Consider the following 23,149-nt stretch of genomic DNA (forward strand, 5'->3'; position numbering starts at 1 on the left):
TGTGTTGCCGCGTGTGCCAGGCTCAGCGTGCCGGTGCTGAACATGCTGCTGGACGAGCTACTGGCCGTGAGCCGTGTGCCGCCGGGCGTCTCGCACACCGAGCTGGGCCTCGCCAGCCTGCCGGCCTACACCGCCATGGCCGTCATCCTCTACCACCGCTGGTCAGTGAGACGCTTTCATCCCGTCGTCGTCGTCGTCATAGTCGTTACGATCGTCACCGTAATTGTCATCGTTGTCGTAATCGTTATTGCTGTCACGGGCGTCGTGATTGTCCGTATCCATGTGAGACTCGGCTCTAAATCACGACGTTTCGGAGGCAAAATTGCTGTGGCTGTTCCACCTGACGACGGAAGCTTGTGTTGCCTCCGAAACGTCGTGATTACATTTAGTTACCATTGGAACCTCATTTGCCAGTAAAAAAATATGATTATTGTTTTTTACCCTTCTGTCTGGCAACAAAACTGACACCTTTTTTTACGTCATCTGGTCCAACACCATGTGAGACTAGGCTCTAAGGAAAGCTGTCTCGGGTGTGGACCAATCAACTTCAAGGACGGTGCATATATGATCAGAGTTACGTTTTTTGTTTGCATTATGGCTGCAGGTATTGTGGTCTATGCAAACATGACTCCTTGTAAAAAAAGTTGCCAGCTAGAAGGGTAAAAAAACAATTATCAATTATCATTGTCCGTGTCGTCGACGTCATCGCCGTCGTCATATTCCCCATGGTAATGATCGTATTCATCGCCATTGCCACGAGCGTTATCGTCGCTGCAGTCGTGGTCATTGTCACCTTCATTGTCGTCATTATTTTCGTTGTCGTACCGTAGTTGGAACGGAGATGACACCCGCCACGGAGACGGAGCGATGAGATCGTGCGCAGCCGCCAGGCGGATTGTTACATCGCAGGAGCATGAGGTCATAGCAACGGGATGGGGAGGGAGCCGATAGACCATCGCTGACAACGATGATAACTCTTGCTGACGATATAAATCTTCCTTCTAGATTTGAAGCTTTCGTGACTGCAAGGATTCATATTCTTAGGTTTTTTCGGTAAAGTCACGTAGGTAAAACATTAAAATTAATAAAAGTAAAATAAAATAAAAATCACTGTGACGGTTCCACCTGAAGACGGAAGCTTGTGTTGCCTCCGAAACGTCGTGATTTTTATTTTATTTTACTTTTATTAATTTTAATGTTTTACCTACGTGACTTTACCGAAAAAACCTAAGAATATAAATCTTCCTGTTGTTGTTGTTGCCTCAACCGGCCCAGGTGGCGAGTGACTCACACCTGAAGGCTGCGAGTTGCAAGCCTGGGGTAGGAGGGAAGGTTGAGCCAGCCCACCGAAATCACTTCGGGGGGTCGATAAAATGACTATCACAGCACGGAGAAGCCAACAGCGGTTCTGCTGAAGTTAAACGTGTCCCGGCCATAGAAACGTGGATTTTCTACCACTGGCCACAGGAAATGAGCAGCAAACCTCTTTGACTTTCAGTCGCTGCATGTCCCTCCCTACCCTGCCTCGCTCTCTCTCCAGGGCGGTCAGAGCAAACGTCCAGTGCAGTTTCCCTGCCAAGCAGCCCAAGTCGGGTCCCCTGCAACCGACCGTGTGAGTCCTCCGCTGCTAGCTTGTGTCTCATTGTCACCTTGCTGTTCTCGGGGGGTCAGCCATTGCCATCGTCGCTGTCGTCAGCATCATCATCATCGTCGTCGTCGTCGTCATCATCAGCACCACCTTGCTCGTCATCGTCACATCCGAAAATCATTCAGAATTATGATTTGACGGTGATGTCAACGGTGGTGGTGATGATGACGCCGAAGGTGACCCATTGCGCTGGCTATTACCGTGAGTACATTTGGTGTTCGTGACATTATTATAGCGGCAAGGCTGTCTTCACGGAGGAGGGCGCTGTATGTTTCACGGACGGTCGGCGATGGTTCCGCAGTAGCAGCCATTGTAGCTATGTTTTTCCCAATTGGGTACTTTTTTAAATCCTTTATATTAAGTTCACTTGCTTGCGCGCTTACGACCGTGCAAATCTTTCGGTCGTTTTTTAACCCACTTCCCATGATCCAATACCAATGTGATAAAAATGAAACTCTTACTCAAGAAAAACAGAAATGAATAATACAATAAAACCGATGCCACGCATATAAAGGATTTATAGTGAAAAACTTTGTTTTTACGGGTTATATTTTTTCGGTGTCATCTTTTCGAATTTAAGCAACTCTGGACCGCTACTCCAACGCCCTTTTTGCGAATATTGTCGCGGGATATTTAACGTCCAGCAGCCGCCCGTAGCGTCAACCGGGGCCGCCTCTGCGGTTCGGACCGCGAGCCTCTTCGAGGAGCGGCGAATCTCGCCACGTCGCCGAACCGAAACCGGCGGCGGCGCGGCGAACGGACGGAGGAACAAAACCAACGAAGGAACGAACGAAAGAGCCGGCCAGCCCACGTTTAGCACACCACCTGCTCTCTCGCGCGGCTTCCCCCCCTCCCTTAGAAGTGGCGCAGACTTGGAACTCGTCACTCAGGGCAGCCGTTTAACCTCTCGAGAGCTCGATGACGGACACGTTCCCTCTTGCCGCGGGGGGGGGGGGGGGTGGTCTGGCCTAGTGCGGGTCCCGAGGGTCGCTCGTTAGACATTTGAAACGGTGCCGCTATGGAAGGGGACCACCCGCTGGCGGTAATGATTAGACGCTGCGGTTTCGCTGTCGCGGGTGTTGCAGCCGATGTGAAATTGTTATTCCCGAACAGAATGAATCAGTTGCAGCAGGAAAAGGAAATGACGGAAGCGATTTTGAAAGTGGTGAGTCGAGATTCGGAATCGTCGTCGTTATCATCACTACAGTCACTCATCATCATCTTTATCTTGATCACAACCATCACTACCGCCACTGCTTGCATCGTTTACATCACTACCACCATCACCGTGATCATCACTACATATTCATAATCATCATCGTCTCTACCAAAGTATCATCTTTATCACAACCTTCATTATCTTGATCATCACTACCACCACCACCCAAACTACCCTCATCATCTGTATACCTATCAATGCTGTCAACATTATTATCTCTACCATGACAGTTATAACCATCACCATCTTCACTACCACTACAGTTTGTCATCACTACCACGGCTTTCGTCATCATCATTATCACCATCACAACAGGAATCATAATCACCATTTTTACCACCACTGTCATCATCACCATCATTGTGGTCAGTGTTCATAGTATTTAGACTGTCAGGGTAGTCTTTGAAATACATTCCAACTGCATGGCAATGAGAAGACCTAGAGTCAGATTGTGACCTGGGTCGGCCAAAAATAACGAAAGCAAAATAAACAAAATAAAGTATGGCAATTCATCGGTACAAATATAACTGCGTCGTCACATGAGACTCAGCTTATCATCACTCCGGGGGTCAATAAAACGAATACCATTTTGTGGATGAGTTCATAGTGGCCATTGATGTATGTACGTATGTATGTTTGTTGAACTTCTTTCGCACCGTACGTAGCCAACCTTGCCAAACATAGTTGGTGGGACGAAGGATAACAAACTGAACAACACCATTTCTTCTAGATCTGAAGCTTTCGTGACTGCAAGGATTCATATTCTTAGGTTTTTTCGGTAAAGTCACGTAGGTAAAACATCAAAATTAATAAAATTAAAATAAAATAAAGATCACGACGTTTCGGAGGCAACACAAGTCTCCGTCATCAGGTGGGACCGTCACAGCCAGATTAGCTGCATCAAGTGAGGCAATGATTCAAGATGTAATCCCTTAAAAGCGAGTTGAGGGGGGAGGAGAGGGGGGGGGGGGGAGCTCATCAGAATGTGGTAGCCAATGAATGAAAGGGTGGGCGACGGCGTGGAAGCGATTGTGCGCAGGCGACAAACTGCTGCACACGCCAACGCATTGGACAGAGAGGGGGGAGGGGGAGGCCTGATACACATGATAGAAAAGAAAAGAAAATGCACATGTTTATACCAATGCTGGCTGAACAATGAAGGGATTACTGTTAAACACTGGGGATGTTAACACTCGGTAAAGTAAAATAGTGCCTGTCAGATAAGATGGTCCAACGTGACTTTACTGAAAAAACCTAAGAATATGAACAACACCAATCCGTTCTAAATAAATTCGTTTTCAATCCCGAGTTTAAAGTGCACAGCTCCAGTGGCTTCCTAATGTCGGAGGGAAAAACATTCCAGACGGCCGCAAAAGCGCATCTGAAAGCGCGCGATGTGGTTACCGTCTTTGTACGATGGCTGAGCGAGGAATGGGGAATTTCCACTCTTCATATTCTTAGGTTTTTTCGGCAAAGTCACGTAGGTAAAAACGTTGTGATTTTTTTATTTAACTTTTATTAATTTAAATGTTTTACCTACGTGACTTTACCGAAAAAACCTAACAATATGAATCCTTGCAGTCACGAAAACTTCAAATCTAGAATTTCCACTCTTGTCTCTCTCCCCCCCTCCCCCACCAACTCGGTCAGCTTCGCGAGCAGTGCCAGGACTCGATCGCGGTGCTGGAGGAAGCTCTGCTTCTTCCCGACACGCTCTGCGTCCACACCATCGACACGCTCAGCCGACTCGCCGTGCCGGTCACATCGGCGGCGCCGGCAACCGCCGTGACGACATCGTCGTCGTCATCGCCGGCTGTGGCTAACGGGCACGGCGACGCCGGGGGCGGTGGCGGTGGCGAGCCGCCGGGGTTGGCGGATGACGGTGGGATCGACGCCGGCCAGGGAATGCGTATCCCTCGTGACGAGCTGCACTGCTGCGTGAGTGGTTGTGGTGGTCGCGCGCTTCGCTGCCGGGTTTTGTTTTTGTTGTTTTCGTGCACGCTCCAAACTCGCCAAGCGGCACGGCAGCATACATACATCCATACGTACATTTACCAGGGCAGCCTGCCGGATTCGAACCGCGAACCAACGCAACGAGCGGTAGGAACGCGCTACGGCGCAGTTTAGGCCCAGGCTGCCGAAACGTTGACTTGCTGCTCAGTTGCTGTTGTTGTTGCTGCTGCTGTTGTTGTTGTCAGGTTTGCTACGACCTGGGCTCTGTGTACTTCATGCGTGGCTCCTCCGACTTCTCGCAGTATCACAAGGCGCGGGACCACTTCCTCCGCACGAAGCAACTCCTGGACAAGGTTTGCCCCGTTTTACAGACTACGAAAATCAGTACTCCTAATTATAATGATACTACGAGGAATAATGGGGTACGTTTGATATTTGTGACATTTAGCCAGGTTGGCTGTGGTGGCGCATGCCTGTGAATGAAGTGGTTCTCGTTTTATCGACCCCTGAGAGATAATGATTGGCTGACCTAGGGGCCGTCCATAAATGACGTCACGCGATTTTGGACGATTTTTGACCCCCCCCCCCCTCGTCACACGGCGTCAGAAAAAGTCAGACCCCCCCTCAAATATGACGTCACAAAGCTCTCGCACCCCCCCCCCCCCCAAAAAATATATAAAACATGCTTTAAATCGCTTTAAACTATTGTCATTTTAGTGCGTATTTAATGTGGCGCTGCACTCTGATGTTGTAGGAGAAAAAATTTATTAAAAAGTCTTTAATTAAGCAGAACGTGTTGTCTACATTTATTTAAAGTTGCGAATTTTGATGTGACGTCATTTCTCAAAACCCCCTCCCCGTCACACATCGTCACAAATGTCTGACACCCCCCCCCCCAGGTGCGTGACGTCATTTATGGACGTGCCCCCCACGCACCCTACAACGTGGACTGCCATAACAAACTTTTAAATCATAATCTCCCCGCCCAGGTGGGAGTCTCAGCCGCTTGCACCCAGGTGGACCGCACGCGTCTTGGCGGCTACTGGCAGGCGTGCAGCGCCGTGCTGCCGGGCGACGGTGCGGCCTGTGAGGTCGCGGGGGCGGTGGGGACGCACGAGGCCGCCCTGCCCGGCACCGCCCCCCGCACCAACTCCTACGCCAACATCCAGCGCTACCTCAAGGCCAGCGACTGGAAGGTGTGTTCGTTGGTGGTGGGTTGGTTGGTGGTGGCTTAGTTGGTGGTGGCTTAGTTGGTGGGTTGGTCGGCCGGCAGGTTGGTGGACAGATGTTTTGGATGGTACGTGGAGCATTAGGTGGGTTAATGGGGGTGTTGGTAGTTTGTAAGGTGGGTTAGTGGGTGTGTTGGTAGTTTGTTAGATGTGTGTGTTAGTGAGTGTGTCGGTATCTTGCTAGGTGCGTGTGTTAGTGAGTTGGTCACCGTCACTACTTGCTCCAGCAGTCTTTTTAAAGGCTGCACAGCAGATGTTCGTTTGACTTTTGTCTCTCAAGTCAACCCCCGTCTATTATCCCTCCCCACCCTCACCCTTGTTGTACGCCCTGTCTCTCCCCGCAGAGTGTGGTGGACACCCTTCTAGAGGACAACCTCACCCAGGGCTTGCCCACGCACTACCGGCAGTCTCTGCTGCGGGAGCTCGGCCAACAAGTGCAGTCGGGGTGAGTTGGCATCCACGGCTCTCTTCCAGGAGGGTCCTGCCAAGCTTTCGCAGTTTGGCGGGGGTGTGTGTATTTAAGAACTTGTCTCTTGGAATTTTGCCTCACTTGATACAGTAAATCTAGCTGTGACGGTCCCACCTGATGACGGAGACTTGTGTTGCCTCCGAAACGTCGTGAATAAAAAAAAAATTTTCTATCATTATTTCCCCAAAAAATTATTATTTATTTTCATTATTTATTTATTTCCCCTACGTGACTTTACCGAAAAAACCTAAGAGTATAAAGCAACAAAACACAAATACATGAAACTAAACCATCCCCATCCTACTAGGCAAAGTCCACTGAGGTATGAACTTATTTTTCATTCTCACGGCGTTCCTCCGCAAACCTCCCGATCTCTGCTCCTTTGCGGAATCTCATCCCGGAGTCCCGGCGAGCGGAAGCGCTGCTCCCGCTCCTGGCCTCCCTTCGCTGGCTTCCTGCAGCAGCTCAGAGTCGGAGTTTCAGATCCTCCTCCTGACCGACGAGGCTTTCAAAAAAATTGACGGACCCCGAATTATCTCGCAGATTAGTTCACCGCCCCCCCCAAACCCCCAACCCCCACCACATGTGTGGCCGTCATCCGGAAGGCTTTGTTCTCCCGACGGCCGGTGACCCCTGTACAATCCCCGGACGTGGCTCCTCCACACGACGTGTGACCACCACCCCCTCTCGTCCCTTCTGCTGCGCTGTCGTCCCCCCCCCCCCCCCCCCCCGTCCCCCCCCCCCCCCCCCCCGGCCTGTGGAACATTTACCCAGCGGCTGTTTGTTCTTCAGCGGCCTAGTTTACACCCAGGCTCGATAACTCGTTCACTGATAATTGTTTTTTTTACCCTTTTATCTGGCAACAAAACTGACACCTTTTTTATTTTTTTACGAGGAGTCATGTTTGCATTGACCACAATACCTGCAGTCATAATGCAAACAAAAAACACAACTCTGATAATGTATGCACTCTCCTTGAAGTTGATTGGTCCGCACCCGAGACAGCTTTCCTTAGAGCCTCGTCTCACATGGTATGGTGTTGGACCAGATGACGCCAAAAGGCGCACAACTCAAAGACAATGCACCATCAGAGTACGAGAGCTCGGGGTAAGCATTTACACCATTGGAACCTCATTTGCCAGTAAAAAATATGATAATCGGTTTTTTACCCTTTTATCTGGCAGGGTAAAAAACCGATTATCATATTTTTTACTGCCAAATGAGGTTCCAATGGTGTAAACTCGTTCACTCTCTCCGCGGCGTTCGCTCCTCCGAATTAGCGTCTGTCCGTCGTCTTAGCTGCTCCTCCCCTGGGCCTGTGACCGAAGCAGGGCGAGTCATCGCCGGGCGCGTCGTTCCACGCGACGCGTTCCCGCTGCAACGCGACGCGTTCTTCCACTCGGGAGCACCTTCAGCGCGAAGCGGAACGCGCTCCGTCAAAACGCCGTTCCCGAGCGGTCGAAGGCGAACTACTTTATGGGCACTTTTCATGGCAGTATCAAAATGTAACGATACGTTTTGCCCTTTCTGGCAATAAAAAAGGTGTTAGTATAAATGCCCCCATAGTGCATTGTCCTTGTATTGTACGCCTTTTGGCGTTCTCTGGTTCTAACACTTTGAAACGAGGCTCAAAAGAAAGCTGTCTCTGGTGTGGACCAAGACTCAGTTTCAAAGACAATGCACATATTATATCGGAGCATGTTTTTTGTTTGCGTGTTCAACACAAATATACGTGGTTAATGCAGACAGGATTCCTTGAAAAAGGATACTGTTTGGTGTGTTAACATCTTAACACAACTGTTTTATTGGCAGAACGGGTCAAACCTATTGTTATATGGCGAACTACTTTCTTGAGCCGCGCGGCTGAGCGGTGCGATACGGTACGCGGAATGATACGGTGACGCGGTTATTTGTCCCGCCGTCTCACTTGTGTGTGCGCGCAGTAGTAGAGTACATCGTATCTCGCCAAACCGTACCGTTACATTATTGGTGGGGAAATAGTTATCTCGCTTGACGCGTCTTTCGCTCGGCACGGAACGTTTTCAGGAACGCATCTGCCGTGTTAAACGAGGACTCGCTGTATATTCGTTGGCGATGTGCAGTGCCTGCCGCGGGTGCCTTGTGAAAAAGCCTCTTTCTAAACGTAATTTTTATTCATTATTATGAAAGTTGCTATTCGGACGATTATCGCCTTTTACCGTTTCACACCGCAACCTCGCGCGTGCCCCCGGCGACACACGGCGCATGCAGGAGCGGCGGCGCCGGCCTGGAGGAGCTGTGCGCACGCGTGTGCGTGTGCAACGGCGTGCGAGACTTGTGCCAGGGGCGTCCCGCTGGGGTGTCCTTCCTGCAGCTGCTGCAGAAGCCGTCCGCTCAGACGATCGACTTCCTGCTGGAGGTGAGCCGCCCCATCCCCCCCCCCCCCCCGTCGCCGCCCCCCACACCTCCCCGTCTCGATCATTAAATTTAGGTTTATTTTGTTTTAAAGGAGGCGAGAGCTTCCAAGAGGGATGAGTAATCTCACTTGCGAGAATGAGTGATTGAGTGGGTGAGGTGGTGGGTGAGGTGGTGGGTGAGGTGGTGGGTGAGCTGGTGGGTGAGCTGGTGGGTGAGGTGGTGGGTGAGGTGGTGGGTGAGGTGGTGGGTGAGGTGGTGGGTGAGGTGGTGGGTGAGGTGGTGGGTGAGGTGGTGGGTGAGGTGGTGGGTGAGGTGGAGGGTGAGGTGGTGGGTGAGGTGGTGGGTGAGGTGGTGGGTGAGCTGGTGGGTGAGGTGGTGGGTGAGGTGGTGGGTGAGGTGGTGGGTGAGGTGGTGGGTGAGGTGGTGGGTGAGGTGGAGCGTGAGGTGGTGGGTGAGGTGGTGGGCGAGGTGGTGGGTGAGGTGGTGGGTGAGGTGGTGGATTAGGTGGTGGATTAGGTGGTGGGTGAGGTGGTGGGTGAGGTGGTGGGTGAGGTGGTGGGCGAGTGGGTAAATGATTGAGATGAGCGGCGGTGGAGCGGTTAGCACGCTGCGCTACGAAACCCGGCGACCCGAGTTCGATTCCCGCTCACAGTCGACACCAGTGACGATTATGTGAACCGGTCCTGGGCCTTGCCTAGGTCGACTCAGCCTCAAATGAGTACTTGGTGCGGTGTGTAAGAAACTCGGGAGGCTGGCAATAAAGTCGTTGTACAGGTAACCAGTGAAGTGGAGGTTGTGATTGGTGGGTGTGGGACATGTGTGTGTCTGTGTGTAGGATGTGGGAAGCGGTAGTGTCGTGGTTAGCGCGTTACGCTACAAATCCGGTGACCCAAGTTCGATTCCCACTCACAGGGCAACATCGGTAACGAATATCTGAACCGGTCCTGAGCCTTCTCTCCTAGGTCGATTCAGCCTCAAATGAGTACCTGGTGCGGTGTGTAAACATCGCCACTAGGGAGACAAAGGCGGCCGGTGTGGTTTTGGCCCTGTGTGCCCTGCCGGCCTTCACAGGTGCTCGCTAACAGCACTTGCCCCAACAGTCCGTTGAGGCTATGCGGCAGAGGTTGCAACCGGGTACCCGATACCCGTACCCTACCCGATACCCGGCTACCCGTACCCAGCCGGGTACGGGTACGGGTAGCCGTTTGCGACCCTGGTGCGGCCGGGTACGGGTACGGGTAAGGAATCAAAACCCGTTTGCGACCTCTGCTATACGGGGGATCTTTGTCTTTGTGTGCAGGTGTGTTTGCGTTCCATCAAGGGAGACCAATCGTCGGACTCCACGAGAAGGAAGAACATGGCTCAGTTTCTGAAGTGAGTCACTTGGGGCAGAGATGGGTTTTGTCTCTCGTGTAAGTTTCCGCCGGTTGAGTTTTAACTGCAACAACAACAAAGAGCATTTAAGTGGAGCAGCATCATCGTTCATGCAAACTGCATCTCGCAATCACCCACACACAGAGGCGTGTATACAATACGATGTTCACAGGCAATTGCAGGGATGTATGTTGAACTTCTTTCGCACCGTACGCAGCCAGCCGTGCTAATCGGAGGTTACGGGGGACGGGACAGCAAACACTAAACGCACAAGAAGCAGTTAAAAAGAAATGGATTTTCAATCTCCATCGCCAGCATCATCATCATCACCATCACCACCATCATCACTATCATCATCACCATGATCAACATCATCATCAACCTCATCACCATCATCAACATCATAATCAACATCATCAACATCATCACCATCATCAACATCATCACCTTCATCATCAACATCATCACCTTCATCATCAACATCATCAACGTCATCAACATCATCACCATCATTAACATCATAATCAACATCATCAACATCATCAACATCATCAACATCATCAACATCATCAACATCATTAACATCATCAACATCATCGCCAGCATCACTATCATCATCACCATGATCAACATCATCATCAACCTCATCACCGTCATCAACATCATCAACATCATCACCATCATCAACATCATAATCAACATCATCAACATCATCAACATCATAATCAACATCATCAACATCATCACCATCATCAACATCATCATAATCAACATCATCACCATGCATGTACGTTGAACTTCTTTCGCACCGTACGTAGCCAGCCGTGCCAATCGGAGGTTGCGGGGAAAGGACAGCAAACACTCAGCACAAAGAGGAGTTCTGAAGAAATTGAGTTTTCAATCTAGATTTCGAATGCATATGAATTGTGCGTGGAAACCCGAGCACCCGGAGAAAATCCACACGTGCGAGAGAGGGGTGCAACGCTCCATCCCATGCAGATTGGACAGATGGAGATTATATTCTTGGGTTTTTTCGGTAAAGTCACGTAGGTAAAAAATTAAAATTAATAAGAATAAAATAAAAATCACGACGTTTCGGAGGCAACACAAGCTTCCGTCTTCAGGTGGAACCGTCACAGCACGATAGCTGTATCACTATCGTGCGAGTAACTTGGTCTGCGAGTGTTTTTCAAGACGAGAAAAAATTTTAAGTAAATATTAATTTGATAAACGAGCGAGGTCTTGCATTACGAGTAGTACGTGTATACGCTTTGTCTGCCGAGCGTCACGTGATCACAACTGATATACGAGTGCTTTGGATTACAAACATGTTTCCGGAACGAATTATGCTCGCCAATTCAAGGTTTTACTGTATATCCGAACGCCCTTTGGCACGGACTCATCGATGGGACTCGACGCTGAGAGCACAAGGAGACGCACGGCTCCGCAACACGAGGGAGGACTGCGCAGAGATGTGCGCTGGGCGCGTGCGGTGTGCGCGCGCGGACACGTAAATCTGTCACGAATTTGTTTCGACGGTTGGTTGCTTTTTTATTTTTTACATATCCGCAGTCCTCGTAGGCATCTGTGCGTGTCCGTCCCGCGCGTCTGTCCGCTCACAACAACGAGTGGAGCACCGGGCGGCTAAAATGCAGCAAGTTGGCGCAGTAGCGGGCACAGCTGGGGCAATCTGCCGGTTATCTCGGTCAGTCAACCAATGGCACCTGGGTCTGTCCCGTGACCTCCTGTCGGCGAGCCTTCGACACTTCACGTGGCCTCAAAGTGCACCTGGCCTGGCACGGGCGCCGTGGTGACGTCACCGCCACTTAGTGTCGAATGGTGTGCGTTGTTGTTGGCCGTGTCCGTGCGCACCTGTCTGACCGCACGTCTCGTGTGTCCGTGTGTGTGTCCGTCTGCACGTCCGTCCCTTCCGCGTCCGACCGCGTGCCTGTCCGCCGCCCGTCTGCGTGTCCGCCCCCCGCTGCGCCGCCCTCGGCGCGCAAGGAACCTGTGCCTGCAGCTGGAGGACCTGCAGCTGGTGTTCATGGTGTCGTCGCACGAGCTGTTCATGCGCCTGCTGGAAGACGGGGAGAGGCAGGCGCTGCTCGACACCATGCGGCGACGCTCGCCCATGTTCCAGCCCGCCTCCACCAGGTCGGCCTTCCAGGACATTCCCGGTGAGCGGTGAGCGGTTAGCGGTTGAGTGAAGGGCGATCGGTTAGTGCTGTACGTGGAGCAGAGGTCGCAATCGGGTACCCGATACCCGTACCCTACCTGATACCCGGCTACCCGTACCTGGCCGGTTACGGGTATGGGTACCCGTTTGCGACCCTGGTGCGGCCGGGTACGGGTACGGGTAGCCGCACGTGACTCACCCCAACCAATGAGTGAGAAGGCCATGAGTCACTGGTGAGTAACCGTTTGTCACTCATTTCCCAACGTCTTGTCTCTTCTCACAATTCAAGTTCCTAGAATCAACCCACCCACACCTGCAAACATGGCTTCATCCCAGAGGTCGCAATCGGGTACCCGATACCCGTACCCTACCCGATACCCGTTTGCGACCCTGGTGCGTACGGGTAAGGAATCAAAACCTGTTTGCGACCTCTGACGTGGAGAGACGGGTGGTCCGAGTGACACCCAAGTGGGCCTTCCAGGACGTTCCGAGTGAGTGGTGAGCGAGGGTCTCTCTCTGTCCCGTGGCTCTCGCGAGCCAGGGAAGGGCCCGTGTCTCTCCCATGGCTCACGGGATCCAGGGAAAGGGATTAACGGTGAGCGAGGCGTGATCGGTAGCGCCGTGCGTGGAGAGATGGGCAACTCGAGAGAGCAGAGAGATTTCAAATCGTTTGCTTGTCGCCTGCATTGACATTCGATCAGAAACGTGGGCGATCGGGCGCGTTGACAAGAGGATTTGGATCAATTGCTGAAATGTGCATCGAATGGTAAGGGGCAGGCGATCGCTTGGAATTGCACCGAAGGCGACAGTAAGTAGGAAGACTTGGATCGGAAAATTTGACAAGTCCTGTTGCCTCTAAATTGAACAGGTTCGTCAATAACGCCGTGGCCTTAAAACACAAGATGTATATCATGGGCGACGTTTAGGGCAAAATCCCTTCTTCGTCGCACATGCTGACGAGTTTCTTTGTTGTTTGTGCTTGTGCACCGCTGCCAACGCAACAGCAGCAGCATCGCCGCGTAATCTACAAAAAATAGGCAAGTGGCTAGAAGTGATGACAACAGCCAAACGAACCGAGAGACTGCACCTGACAGAGCGCCACGTCCACCGCGGAGATGGAGCGAGGGGAGCGGATCGCCGGGCTGCCAGGGGTGATTGTGACGGTGCTCGGGCGGGGGGGGGTGGTGGGGGGGATGCAGCAGTGGATCGATCGCAGCCAGCGGTTTATCGATTTATTTCCCTCTCTCTTCGACCCAAGTGACATCGCCAAGCGTCAGCGTCGGGCAGCTGGAGCAGCAGCTGATCGTCACCTTTGACCCGTGGCGGATCCGACAGATCCTCATCGAGCTGCACGGCCTCACGTCCGACCGCCAGTTCTGGACGGTCTCCAGCAAGGTGAGTGGCGCTGCGGTGGCGAGATGTTAACTCCCTCACCTGGTATGGAGGAGGTGTTGTGGGTTCGATCCGCGACCTCGACGGCTGCTTTATATTTGGAGTTTGCGTGTTGTCCACGTGGGCGCGTGGATTTTTCTCCGGGTAAACTCCGGTTTTTCCCTGCACGTTTACAAGCATGTGTTTTAGAGTATTTGGCTGCGATAAATGTACACTTGAAAAGCCACTTTGTGTGTGAGCTGTCATTTGTGATAGAAAGAGAGGTAGAGAGGTCAGTGGGCCTTACCTGGTAAAATAGAATGAGTTTAGTTTTAGAGTTCGCTCCGCTCCTAACCCACTCACCATTACACCCATTTTCCACTGCCACATCTGAGCGGGGCCAGCACGGGGCCAACACGGGGCCAGCACGGTACGGGTGGTTTTCCATTTGCAGTTTACCGGGCCGGAACCGAGCCGTGCTACTGTTGGCCTCACGGGGGGTTGGTGGTCGGTGGCCCCCAAAAATTTTTTTTACGTAAAAAAAAAACTCAACTAGAAAATCGCACTGTCAAAGCTCGGGCACACGGAGTGAAACGTCGGACGTCACTTAGAACAACGCGCGGCGCCGTGACCCCGAAAACGCGTCGGTTGAAACGCTGCGAGCGTTGCCCCACTCGGCGGGCGGCGTTGGTTACGCCCTCGTGGTGTCTCACGTTGTTCCCCCCCCACCCCGACCTCGCCCCCACCCCCCTCGCCCCCACCCCATCCCCCCCCACTCCCCCCACCCCGACCTCGCCCCCACCCCATCCCCCTTGCCCCCCACCGATCAGTGGGAGCTGCTGGGCGGCTACACGAGCTGCATCCTCAGCATGAAGGAGGACGTGACCCGCGACCTCCTCTACATCCTCATGGCCAAAGCGCTGCGCTGCCTCAACAACAGGGTCACTCCTACTCCTCCTCCATCCTCCTCCTCCATCCTCCTCCCTTCCTCCTCCTCCCTTCCTTCTCCTACCCCCTGCCCCGCTCCTCCTCCTCCATCGTCGTCCTCCTCTGATTTTTTCCCGTCACTCCCATTACGCGCAGCGACAGCAACACTGTACAATGGAGAGGGGGGGAGGGAGGTGGGTCGAATGGGAGGGAGGGGGGGGAGGCAAGGTGATGGAGCGACGGAGAGATGGAGACAGGAACATGGGAGATGAATAGAGAGATTGGACAAACGCAGGGACAGATGATAGAGAGAGAGAGAGAGCAAGGAAAGGGAGGAGAGGGACACGAAGAGACGGATGGATCGATGGAGGGGTGGCGAGAGGGAGGGGGGACATCGAGATGGATTAGAGAGACCGAGAGAGAAGCAGAGAAGATGGAGCGAGGTGCGTGCGCGTTGAACTTCTTTCGCACCGTACGCAGCCAACCGTGCTAATCTGGAGTTGCAGAGAGATGGATGGATCGATTCTAGATTTGAAGCTTTCGTGACTGCAAGGATTCATATTCTTACGTTTTTTCGGTAAAGTCACGTAGGTAAAAAATTTAAATTAATAAAAGTAAAATAAAATAAAAATCACGACGTTTCGGAGGCAACACAAGCTTCCGTCTTCAGGATGATTGGAGGCAGTGGTTTGGAGGGAGCGAGTGGTAGCTCCCAGCTCTCTGTACAACATCACACTTGTTATTACACTTCAAGCCGCCTGACGTTCCGCCCCCCCCCCCCCCCCGGCAGGACCACTCGCGCTGCCGCCAGCTGCTCACGGCGAGCCTGGAGCTCGTCGCCGACTTCTCCCCTCGCCTGCGCCAGGTGGTGCTCAACGAGCTGCTGCTGCTCGACGTGCGCGACAGCGGCGACGCGCACAACGCCACGGCGGCGGCGGCGTCGGCGGCACTACCGCCAGGAGTCCAACCGCAGCTCCTCGGAGGCGGGGCGGGCGGCGGGGCCGCGTCGTCGGCGTCGTCGTTGTTTTCGTCGTCGGGCGGAGGGGCTCCCGTCGAGCAGAGGCCGAGAGACATCATCGGCCGCGCACGGGGATACCTGGAGAGCCGGCAGCAGGGTGGGTTGGGTGGGGTGGGTTGGGTGGGTTGGGTTGGGTTGGGTGGGTTGGGTGGGTTGGGTGGGTTGGGTGGGTGGGTTGGGTGGGTTGGGTGGGTTGGGTGGGTTGGGTGGGTTGGTTGGGTGGGTTGGGTGGGTTGGGTGGGTTGGGTTGGGTGGGTTGGTGGTTGGGGTGGGTTGGGGGTTGGGTGAGTTGGGTGGGTTGGGTTGGGTGGGTTGGTGGGTTGGGTGGGTTGGGTGAGTTGGGTGGGTTGGGGTGAGTTGGGTGGGTTGGGTGGGTTGGGTGAGTTGGGTGGGTTGGGTTGGGTGGGTTGGGTGGGTTGGGTGGGTGCGGGCGTGGGTTGGGTGAGTTGGGTGGGTGGGTTGGGTGAGTTGGGTGGGTGGGTGCGTGCGTGCGTGCGAGGGGTGGGTACATTGGCGAGTGAGTGGGGTGCAATCGCGTAAAGACACGTCCCACAATTGATCACGATAGAAAATCTCTTGACACCGAGGCGGTGAGAAGTTATCTCCCTCGCCTGGTATGCAGGAGGTCGTGGGTTCGATCCCGACCCTGACGATGCCTGCTGCTGCATATTTGGAGTCTGCGTGTCTCTCTCTCTCTCATCATCAATCATCATCACAGTGGCTAGGAGATGTTAACTACCTTGCCTGGTATACAGGAGGTCGTGGGTTCGATCCCGACCCTGACGAGGCCTGCTGCTGCATATTTAGAGTTTACGTGTCTCTCTCTCTCGCCCCGTGGTGGTCGCGTGGATTTTTCACCGGGTCCCTCCGGTTTTTCCCTCCACATTTCGAATTAACGTCACGCGTTTTAGAGTATTTGGCCGCCGTAAATTTCCACGCGATGATGATAAGCCACTTGTGGCCAGGTCGCTTCCGAAAAAAAGAGCTTTATTACAACTCAGTGGGGCCTTACCGGGTGAAATAAAATAGTTTGCTTTTAGTTTAGACTCCCACGTGAGCGTTTGGACAATACCGTCGCGACTTCCCTCCCCTCCCCCTTCCCCGCAGACGTCCCGACGAGGCAGGTGATCGCCGAAGGGTGCGTCTGCCTGCTGCTCAACTGGAAGGAGTACGAGTACCTGGCCCTGCAGACTTCCGTGGCCGCCCTGCACAACCCCTACGTGAAGGTCGGTGATGGGCGGCAGGCGGGACCACACGGGCGCGTGTGGCCTGCTGACGAGCGGACGACAGTGCCGAGGGTTTTGTGTTCGGCGATTTAAAAAAAAAAAATTGTAATCTAGTTATTTACGTATATGGTGTACAGAAACTCCGCGGACATAAGTCCCAACAAACGCTGAGGGGGGGGGGGGGGAATGTCTTCGGCGAATTGACCACCCGGTGGAGGAACGTCGTCAATATCGGTCGTCAGAGCTTTGGCGGTCGTTAGCGCCGGCTCCGTGCCGCCGTTTTGTCCGCGTTTGTTCTTTCTTCGTTTCTATCCCCGCGCGCCCTCCTTGTGGGAAAACTTGAGCTCGTTAGAAATTGTGCGGCGTTTGGAGATTCGATGTCACGGATCGAAGGTAGGCACCGGCCAAGTCGAATCGCCATAATCCATCGGCTCAATTTCAGGGGCCAATGTTTACACGCCGTCAGTAGCGTAACTAGCGTGGCCCCCCCTGGAGGTTAAAAAAGTACGAGTTGGGGCCCCCTTGACAACCGCCACGCGATACGTTTTCAACAGCAGTGTCAATGAACAACAAACGTATGCAGTGATGAGAGGAGCCCACGATACATAATAGCCTTACTCTTAGTTTTTTCGGTGAAGTCACGTAGGTTAAAAAATGAAATTTTAATTAATAAAAATAAAATAATAAAAATCACGACGTTTCGGAGGCAACACAAGTCTCCGTCATCAGGTGGGACCGTCACAGCCAGATTTGCTGTATCAAGTGAGGCAATGATTCAAGATGCAAGTTCTTATTTGTGCCGATATGTGTTCTCTCCCTGTGTGTCCTTGTGATGTCTGTCTGCTTGTATGTCTGTCTATAGTTTTCTAGTTAGATTTTTGTTGCTATTTCTTTTATGCCTGATGATGATTGCTTGTGTTGCAATCGAAACGTCGTAATAGGCTATTATTTAATTTATTATTTTATCTTTAGACGTGACTTAACCGAAAGAACCAAAGAAGAACTTGCATCTTTTATAAATTTTTATTTTATTTTTTACCTACGTGACTTTACCGAAAAAACTAAGAGTATGAATCCTTGCAGTCACGAAAGCTTCAAATCTAGACATAATAGCCTCTTGGTGCGACGGTGCGAGACAAATCATATACGGGGGCCCCACCTTACCGATTGCCGCACCACCCCCTGAGCTGACGGTGTCGTGTCTACGCCGCCGACCCGTCTAGCACTAACCGCCCTCTCACCTGCCTCTCCTCTCGCCCTTCGCCCGCGTCCCCCGCTGACCCGTGCAGCTGGGCCAGCTGCTGGCCGGCACGTGCCGTGACGTCCCGGGGCCCAAGGAGAGCCGGCGCGCCGCCAAGGAGCTGTGGGAAACGGTGGTGTACGTCTTCTCGTCGGGGCCCGCTCAGGCTCGCAAGCAGCCTCTCGAAGGCAAGGGGACCCCCCTGATGTTCCGGTGAGATCGCTGTGCGTGTGGGGCCCCCCCCCATACCCCCACCCCCCCGCCTCCCACCCACCGACCCACCCCCCCAACATCAACGACACGAGCGTAGGCGGCCGAGTTGAGTTGGCGTTGTTTTATTGGTCGACGTTCTGATTGCCGGCTCGACTTTTTTTGGACCCGTTGCGACGTTTGGCTTCGGAAACCCCGCGCGGTCGTTGGCGAGGGGTGCCGAACGAAAAGGAGAAAGAGCGCGCAAAACACCGCACGCGTAGGGCGGCGCGCACGCTTGGAATTCCACTTTGAGAGCGAGAGACAGAGGCACGTGGGTTAGGGAACACGGGAACACACGCGGGTTAATGACATCGTCGTCGTCGTCGTCCTCGTCAGACAAAGCGTTGACGGAATGTGAGCGGGGGATTGTGCCGGACGCGCCGCGGCCGGAAGGCACGGAGATGGACGACGGTCGAGAATAATGACGGAACGGCAAAGCCGCCAAAGGAGTGGAACGCGTCGAGGAGGACGTGCCACACAGCGGAGGAGATGAAGCGACGGAATTATCACTCGTGTGCAGGGGCTGGGAGGAGAGTTGAGCGCGTTTCCGACCAGGGGAGCAGCAGCAGAGAAGGAGCGAACCACCTCCGATTGATTCAGGGACGGTCGAGGGAGTGAGGAGGGACAGATTCGGGCGTGCATGAGAAGGCAACTCCTTCATCCCTTCTCTCTCTCTCTCAAACTCAACTCTCTCATCCGCCCCCCCCGCCCCGCTCAGCGCGCACGCACGGGTGAGTCACCGCCCCTCCCGTGCAAGTGCGCCGCTCGCTCCGCTCGGTCTTTGATGCGGCGGCGTCGGCGGCGGTTTGGAAAATAAACACAACGGGGGTGGTCGCGGGGTGGCCCGGGGGTCGGAGACGGCTGAGCCGCCGCCGCCGCCGAAAGCCCCCCGGGTTCACACCCCGGGTTCGGCTGCTGCTGCTGCCGCCGTCGTCACGGCCACCGTGATTGGTACGGGGCCCCCCCCCCCCCTCTCGCGCGAGCTGATGGTCGCAGCCCGGTCACCGGTGACTCGCATAGAGGCCCCCCCCCCCCCCCCCCCGTAGCCTCGCACAGACGCTCCGTAGACTCGCATAGAGACTCATCGGCTTGCACAGAGACCCCTGGTAAACTTGCGTAGAGACCCGTAGACTCGCATAGAGACCCATAGACTCGCATAGAGACCCATAGACTCACATGGAGACCCAGTGACTCGCATAGAGACTAACACATGGAGACCTGTAGACTCGCATAGAGACCCTTAGACTCACTGGCGGAGACAGTGGGGGGGATGGGGTGGCACGTGCCTCCCCCAATGATCCGATCGAAATCCCTAATTTCGATCGGATCATTGGGGTTTATTAGTAATAAATCGGCATTTTGCGACCCCCACTGCCACTGTGTAGCATATTATTACGTGCCAGGGTCTCTATGAGATGATAGGACAATAGTCTGAGTCCATAATTGGCAATAAGTAACGGCAAAGCGGTTATAAGTGACTCATAATTGTGCGCAGTTGCGTATACAGTCCACGACTTCCCTGAAGGCATCAACACCTTCAGCGAGCGCGATGGCGATCACACAACGCGGTTCGAATTCGACCCTCGATCGATGGCTGCGCCATCGCCGCACACGCGTCAAATAAAAAGCAAGGGACAAGTCCTCACTTACTAACAACTCCTTACTTACTAACAACAACTCTATCATTTTTCATTGCTGGAGGGGTTGACCCTCCCCTACCTCACATAGAGACCCTTAGACTCACATAGAGACCCGTAGACTCACATAGAGATCCTTAGACTCGCATAGAAACTCACAGACTCGCATAGAGACCTGTAGACTCACATAGAGACCTGTAGACTCACACAGACACTCATAGACTTACATAGAGACCCATAATCTCACGAAGAACAAGGTCCGATTAAAACCGCGTTCTCAGATAGAGCGGGTTGATGGTCTTAGCCCGGTCACCAGCAACTGCCCAACAAATGCACCACGTTAATATTCGGTTCTGCACTTAATTGGGCAACATCAAATCATTGGTTTGGCTGCCAAGCAACTAAGCGCACTCTCGTATCGCAGAGCGGGTGGAAAAGTGCTGCCCTCTATTGTGTGTGGACCACTTGAAGAATGGACCTCAGAGGGTAACTCTGTGATATCCACTTCCACGGGCTAGTTTGCTAACAACTCGATTAAGTCGTACATTTCCTGCTCAATTGAGCGTCGAGGCGGTGCCCCATCTCCCTTTTATTGATATCCCCGCCGTGCCAGTGCTGGAAATTCCACATTCCTTTGTTGGGGGCGAGTCTCTCCACAGGACAACCACTGTTTTGACTTCCCGACAATGTGTTATCCACATTACCGACCCTGGCGTGATAATGATGACGATGATGACGACGTCGGGGGCCGAGGCGGCACTCCCCAACCAGGAATTGAACTCGCAACCTTCCATTCGCGAGCCGCTCGCTCTACAGCTGAGCCACTCGGCCGGATCTTATTCTGACGACGACGACTTGCGATGACGACGACGACGAGATGCGCCTTTTAACTTGGCCCTCTCTTGCCTCCTTTGCAGGAAGGAATTCATCGCCTTCATGAAGAAGCTGAAGGTGAGCGCCGCTTCTCGGCCCGGCAATCCGCCGCGTGGGTTTTTCGCCGTTGCTTTCGAGAGCCTCTCCTCGCCATCCTCTCCGTCGCGAGCGAGCCAACCCCCCCCCTGCGGCACCGTCCCCGGGAGTCGGGTAAAACGGGGCCGAGCGCGCGGGGATGACCCCGTGGCCCACCGGCAAGTTGCACGCGGCGACACGATCGGTTCACAGTGCACGTGTGTGCCACCAACCCGCGGCTGCTTCCGGAGAGGAGGAGCGGAGCGGTGAGGCCGTCGGGAACGTTGGTCGCGTTTGTTTATCGACAAGCCGTCGAAACCCTCCACAAACTCGTCTTGAGATTCCCCCGGACACCAACCGCCGGAGACAGCTGGGCGAGGCATGGGGGGGGCGGGGGTCAACTGAAGACACGGCAGCGGTGGGGTGAGCGGGCAATTGCAGGGCTGCGCCTGTACCTCTGTAACCACCCCCTGCACGTCTCTCTCTCTCGCTGTCTTTAGGAGACTCTGGTGCTCACCACTCTCATCTCCCTGCTTGTCAAACTTCACAACGTGGTCCGGGTGAGTGTGCGCTTTGGCCCGTTTATTCCGTTGCTGGTTTCTATTTCGATAGCTTCCCGATCTTACAGGCAAGAGTTTTCCCACCCGTACCTTGTTTTTTTACCTGTGGGTCCTATGTATCTATGTACGGTTTGTGTGTATGTTGAACTTCTTTTGCACCATACGTAGACAACCGTGCTAATCGGTGTGTGGGGAAAGAACAACAAACTGAACACAAAAAACTGTTTTAAAGAAATTAACTTTGCAATCGAGTTTTAAAAGTGCTCCAGTGGCTTCCTCATATCGGAAGGAAGAGCGTTCCAGACGGCCGCAGAAGCGCACATCCAAAAGCGCCCGATGCAGTGACCGTCTTTGTTTGACGGCTGGCCAAAAACCGCTGCAAGGATGACTGGAGTTCACGCGATGGTTTATGATCGGCAAGGTATTGGGGGTTTATTTGTGGCAAGCACTTCCTGTGAGCCTATGGGTCTCTATGCGAGTCCACGGGTCTTTGCGTAAGTCAATTGGTCTCCGTGACAAGTCACCGGGGCCCGGGCTGAGACCATCAAATGGCTGCACTTTGACGACCCGGTTTAATTGCGGCTGTGCGGCTTCGAATTCTTCACCTTTCTTCTTTCGTACGGTGAAGCCCAGATAGTTCTAGATTTGAAGCTTTCGTGACTGCAAGGATTCATACTCTTAGTTTTTTCGGTAAAGTCACGTTAGATTAAAAAATGAAATTTAAATTAATAAAATAAAATAATAATAAATCACGACGTTTCGGAGGCAACACAAGTCTCCGTCATCCGAAACGTCGTGATTTTTTATTATTTTATTTTATTAATTTTAATTTCATTTTTTACCTATGTGACTTTACCGAAAAAAACTAAGAGTATGAAGCCCCAGATAACCCCGCGTCGGGAGTTGCCGGAGCGTAATCGCCGTGCGATGCCTCCTCCGTATTTGCGCGGCTGAAACCCGGCATTGGAACCCCAGGAACTCAGCGTCGTGACGGCTCGGCAGGGCCGGGGGGCGCCGGAGCGTCCGGCGAAGTCTCGCGGCGGCGGTGGGGTGAGGTGGGGGGGGCGGCAAGAGACGGCTTGAGACGGCGAGCGCTCGCTAACGCGACGGTGCGTGCGTTGCCTTCCCCTTCGCAGGACGAAATTGTGAACGACGTCAGCGCCGAGTTTATCTCCCTGTGGCCGTCATCGTTGCCGAAGTGAGTCGGGTCCCTCGTGGCGAAGCGGAGGGGGTGGGGGGGGTTTAGCCTCGTCCGGATCCACCCCCCCCGCCAGCGTGGAAGAGTAGGCCAAATTCCCCCTACAGGGGGGGCACTCCGGAGCTCATATATTGATCGAGCGCCTCGGCTCAAGGCGCTCTCCAGCGGAGTTTAAAAAGCGGTCACAAAAAACGGGGGTGGTTGAAGACGACCAAGGGCAGTGCACGAGCGGAGAAACGAGTGACCTGTGACAGAGAGCACGTGGGGGGGGGGGGGGGGTCACGAAAGGGGCAGAGGGGGGTGACGG

General features: G+C 53.5%; 1 protein-coding gene across 1 annotated transcript in view; it reads left to right on the forward strand.

Annotated features, from left to right (window-relative positions):
- Nucleotides 1-23,149, forward strand: part of INTS8 (integrator complex subunit 8) — a 50,669-nt gene that overhangs the window by 7,273 nt on the left and 20,247 nt on the right. The window contains 18 exon segments of the mRNA XM_061573128.1: nucleotides 21-161; nucleotides 1,541-1,612; nucleotides 2,762-2,813; nucleotides 4,518-4,805; nucleotides 5,066-5,173; nucleotides 5,810-6,016; nucleotides 6,394-6,494; nucleotides 8,769-8,916; nucleotides 10,216-10,289; nucleotides 12,294-12,466; nucleotides 13,724-13,860; nucleotides 14,667-14,777; nucleotides 15,554-15,878; nucleotides 16,889-17,007; nucleotides 18,297-18,460; nucleotides 21,054-21,087; nucleotides 21,585-21,644; nucleotides 22,781-22,842. Coding sequence (XP_061429112.1) covers nucleotides 21-161; nucleotides 1,541-1,612; nucleotides 2,762-2,813; nucleotides 4,518-4,805; nucleotides 5,066-5,173; nucleotides 5,810-6,016; nucleotides 6,394-6,494; nucleotides 8,769-8,916; nucleotides 10,216-10,289; nucleotides 12,294-12,466; nucleotides 13,724-13,860; nucleotides 14,667-14,777; nucleotides 15,554-15,878; nucleotides 16,889-17,007; nucleotides 18,297-18,460; nucleotides 21,054-21,087; nucleotides 21,585-21,644; nucleotides 22,781-22,842 — 2,376 coding nt within the window.

This window comes from Lethenteron reissneri, chromosome 52 (genome assembly GCF_015708825.2).
Source record: "Lethenteron reissneri isolate LAM-NWPU_2019-01 chromosome 52, ASM1570882v1, whole genome shotgun sequence".
NCBI lineage: Eukaryota > Metazoa > Chordata > Hyperoartia > Petromyzontiformes > Petromyzontidae > Lethenteron > Lethenteron reissneri.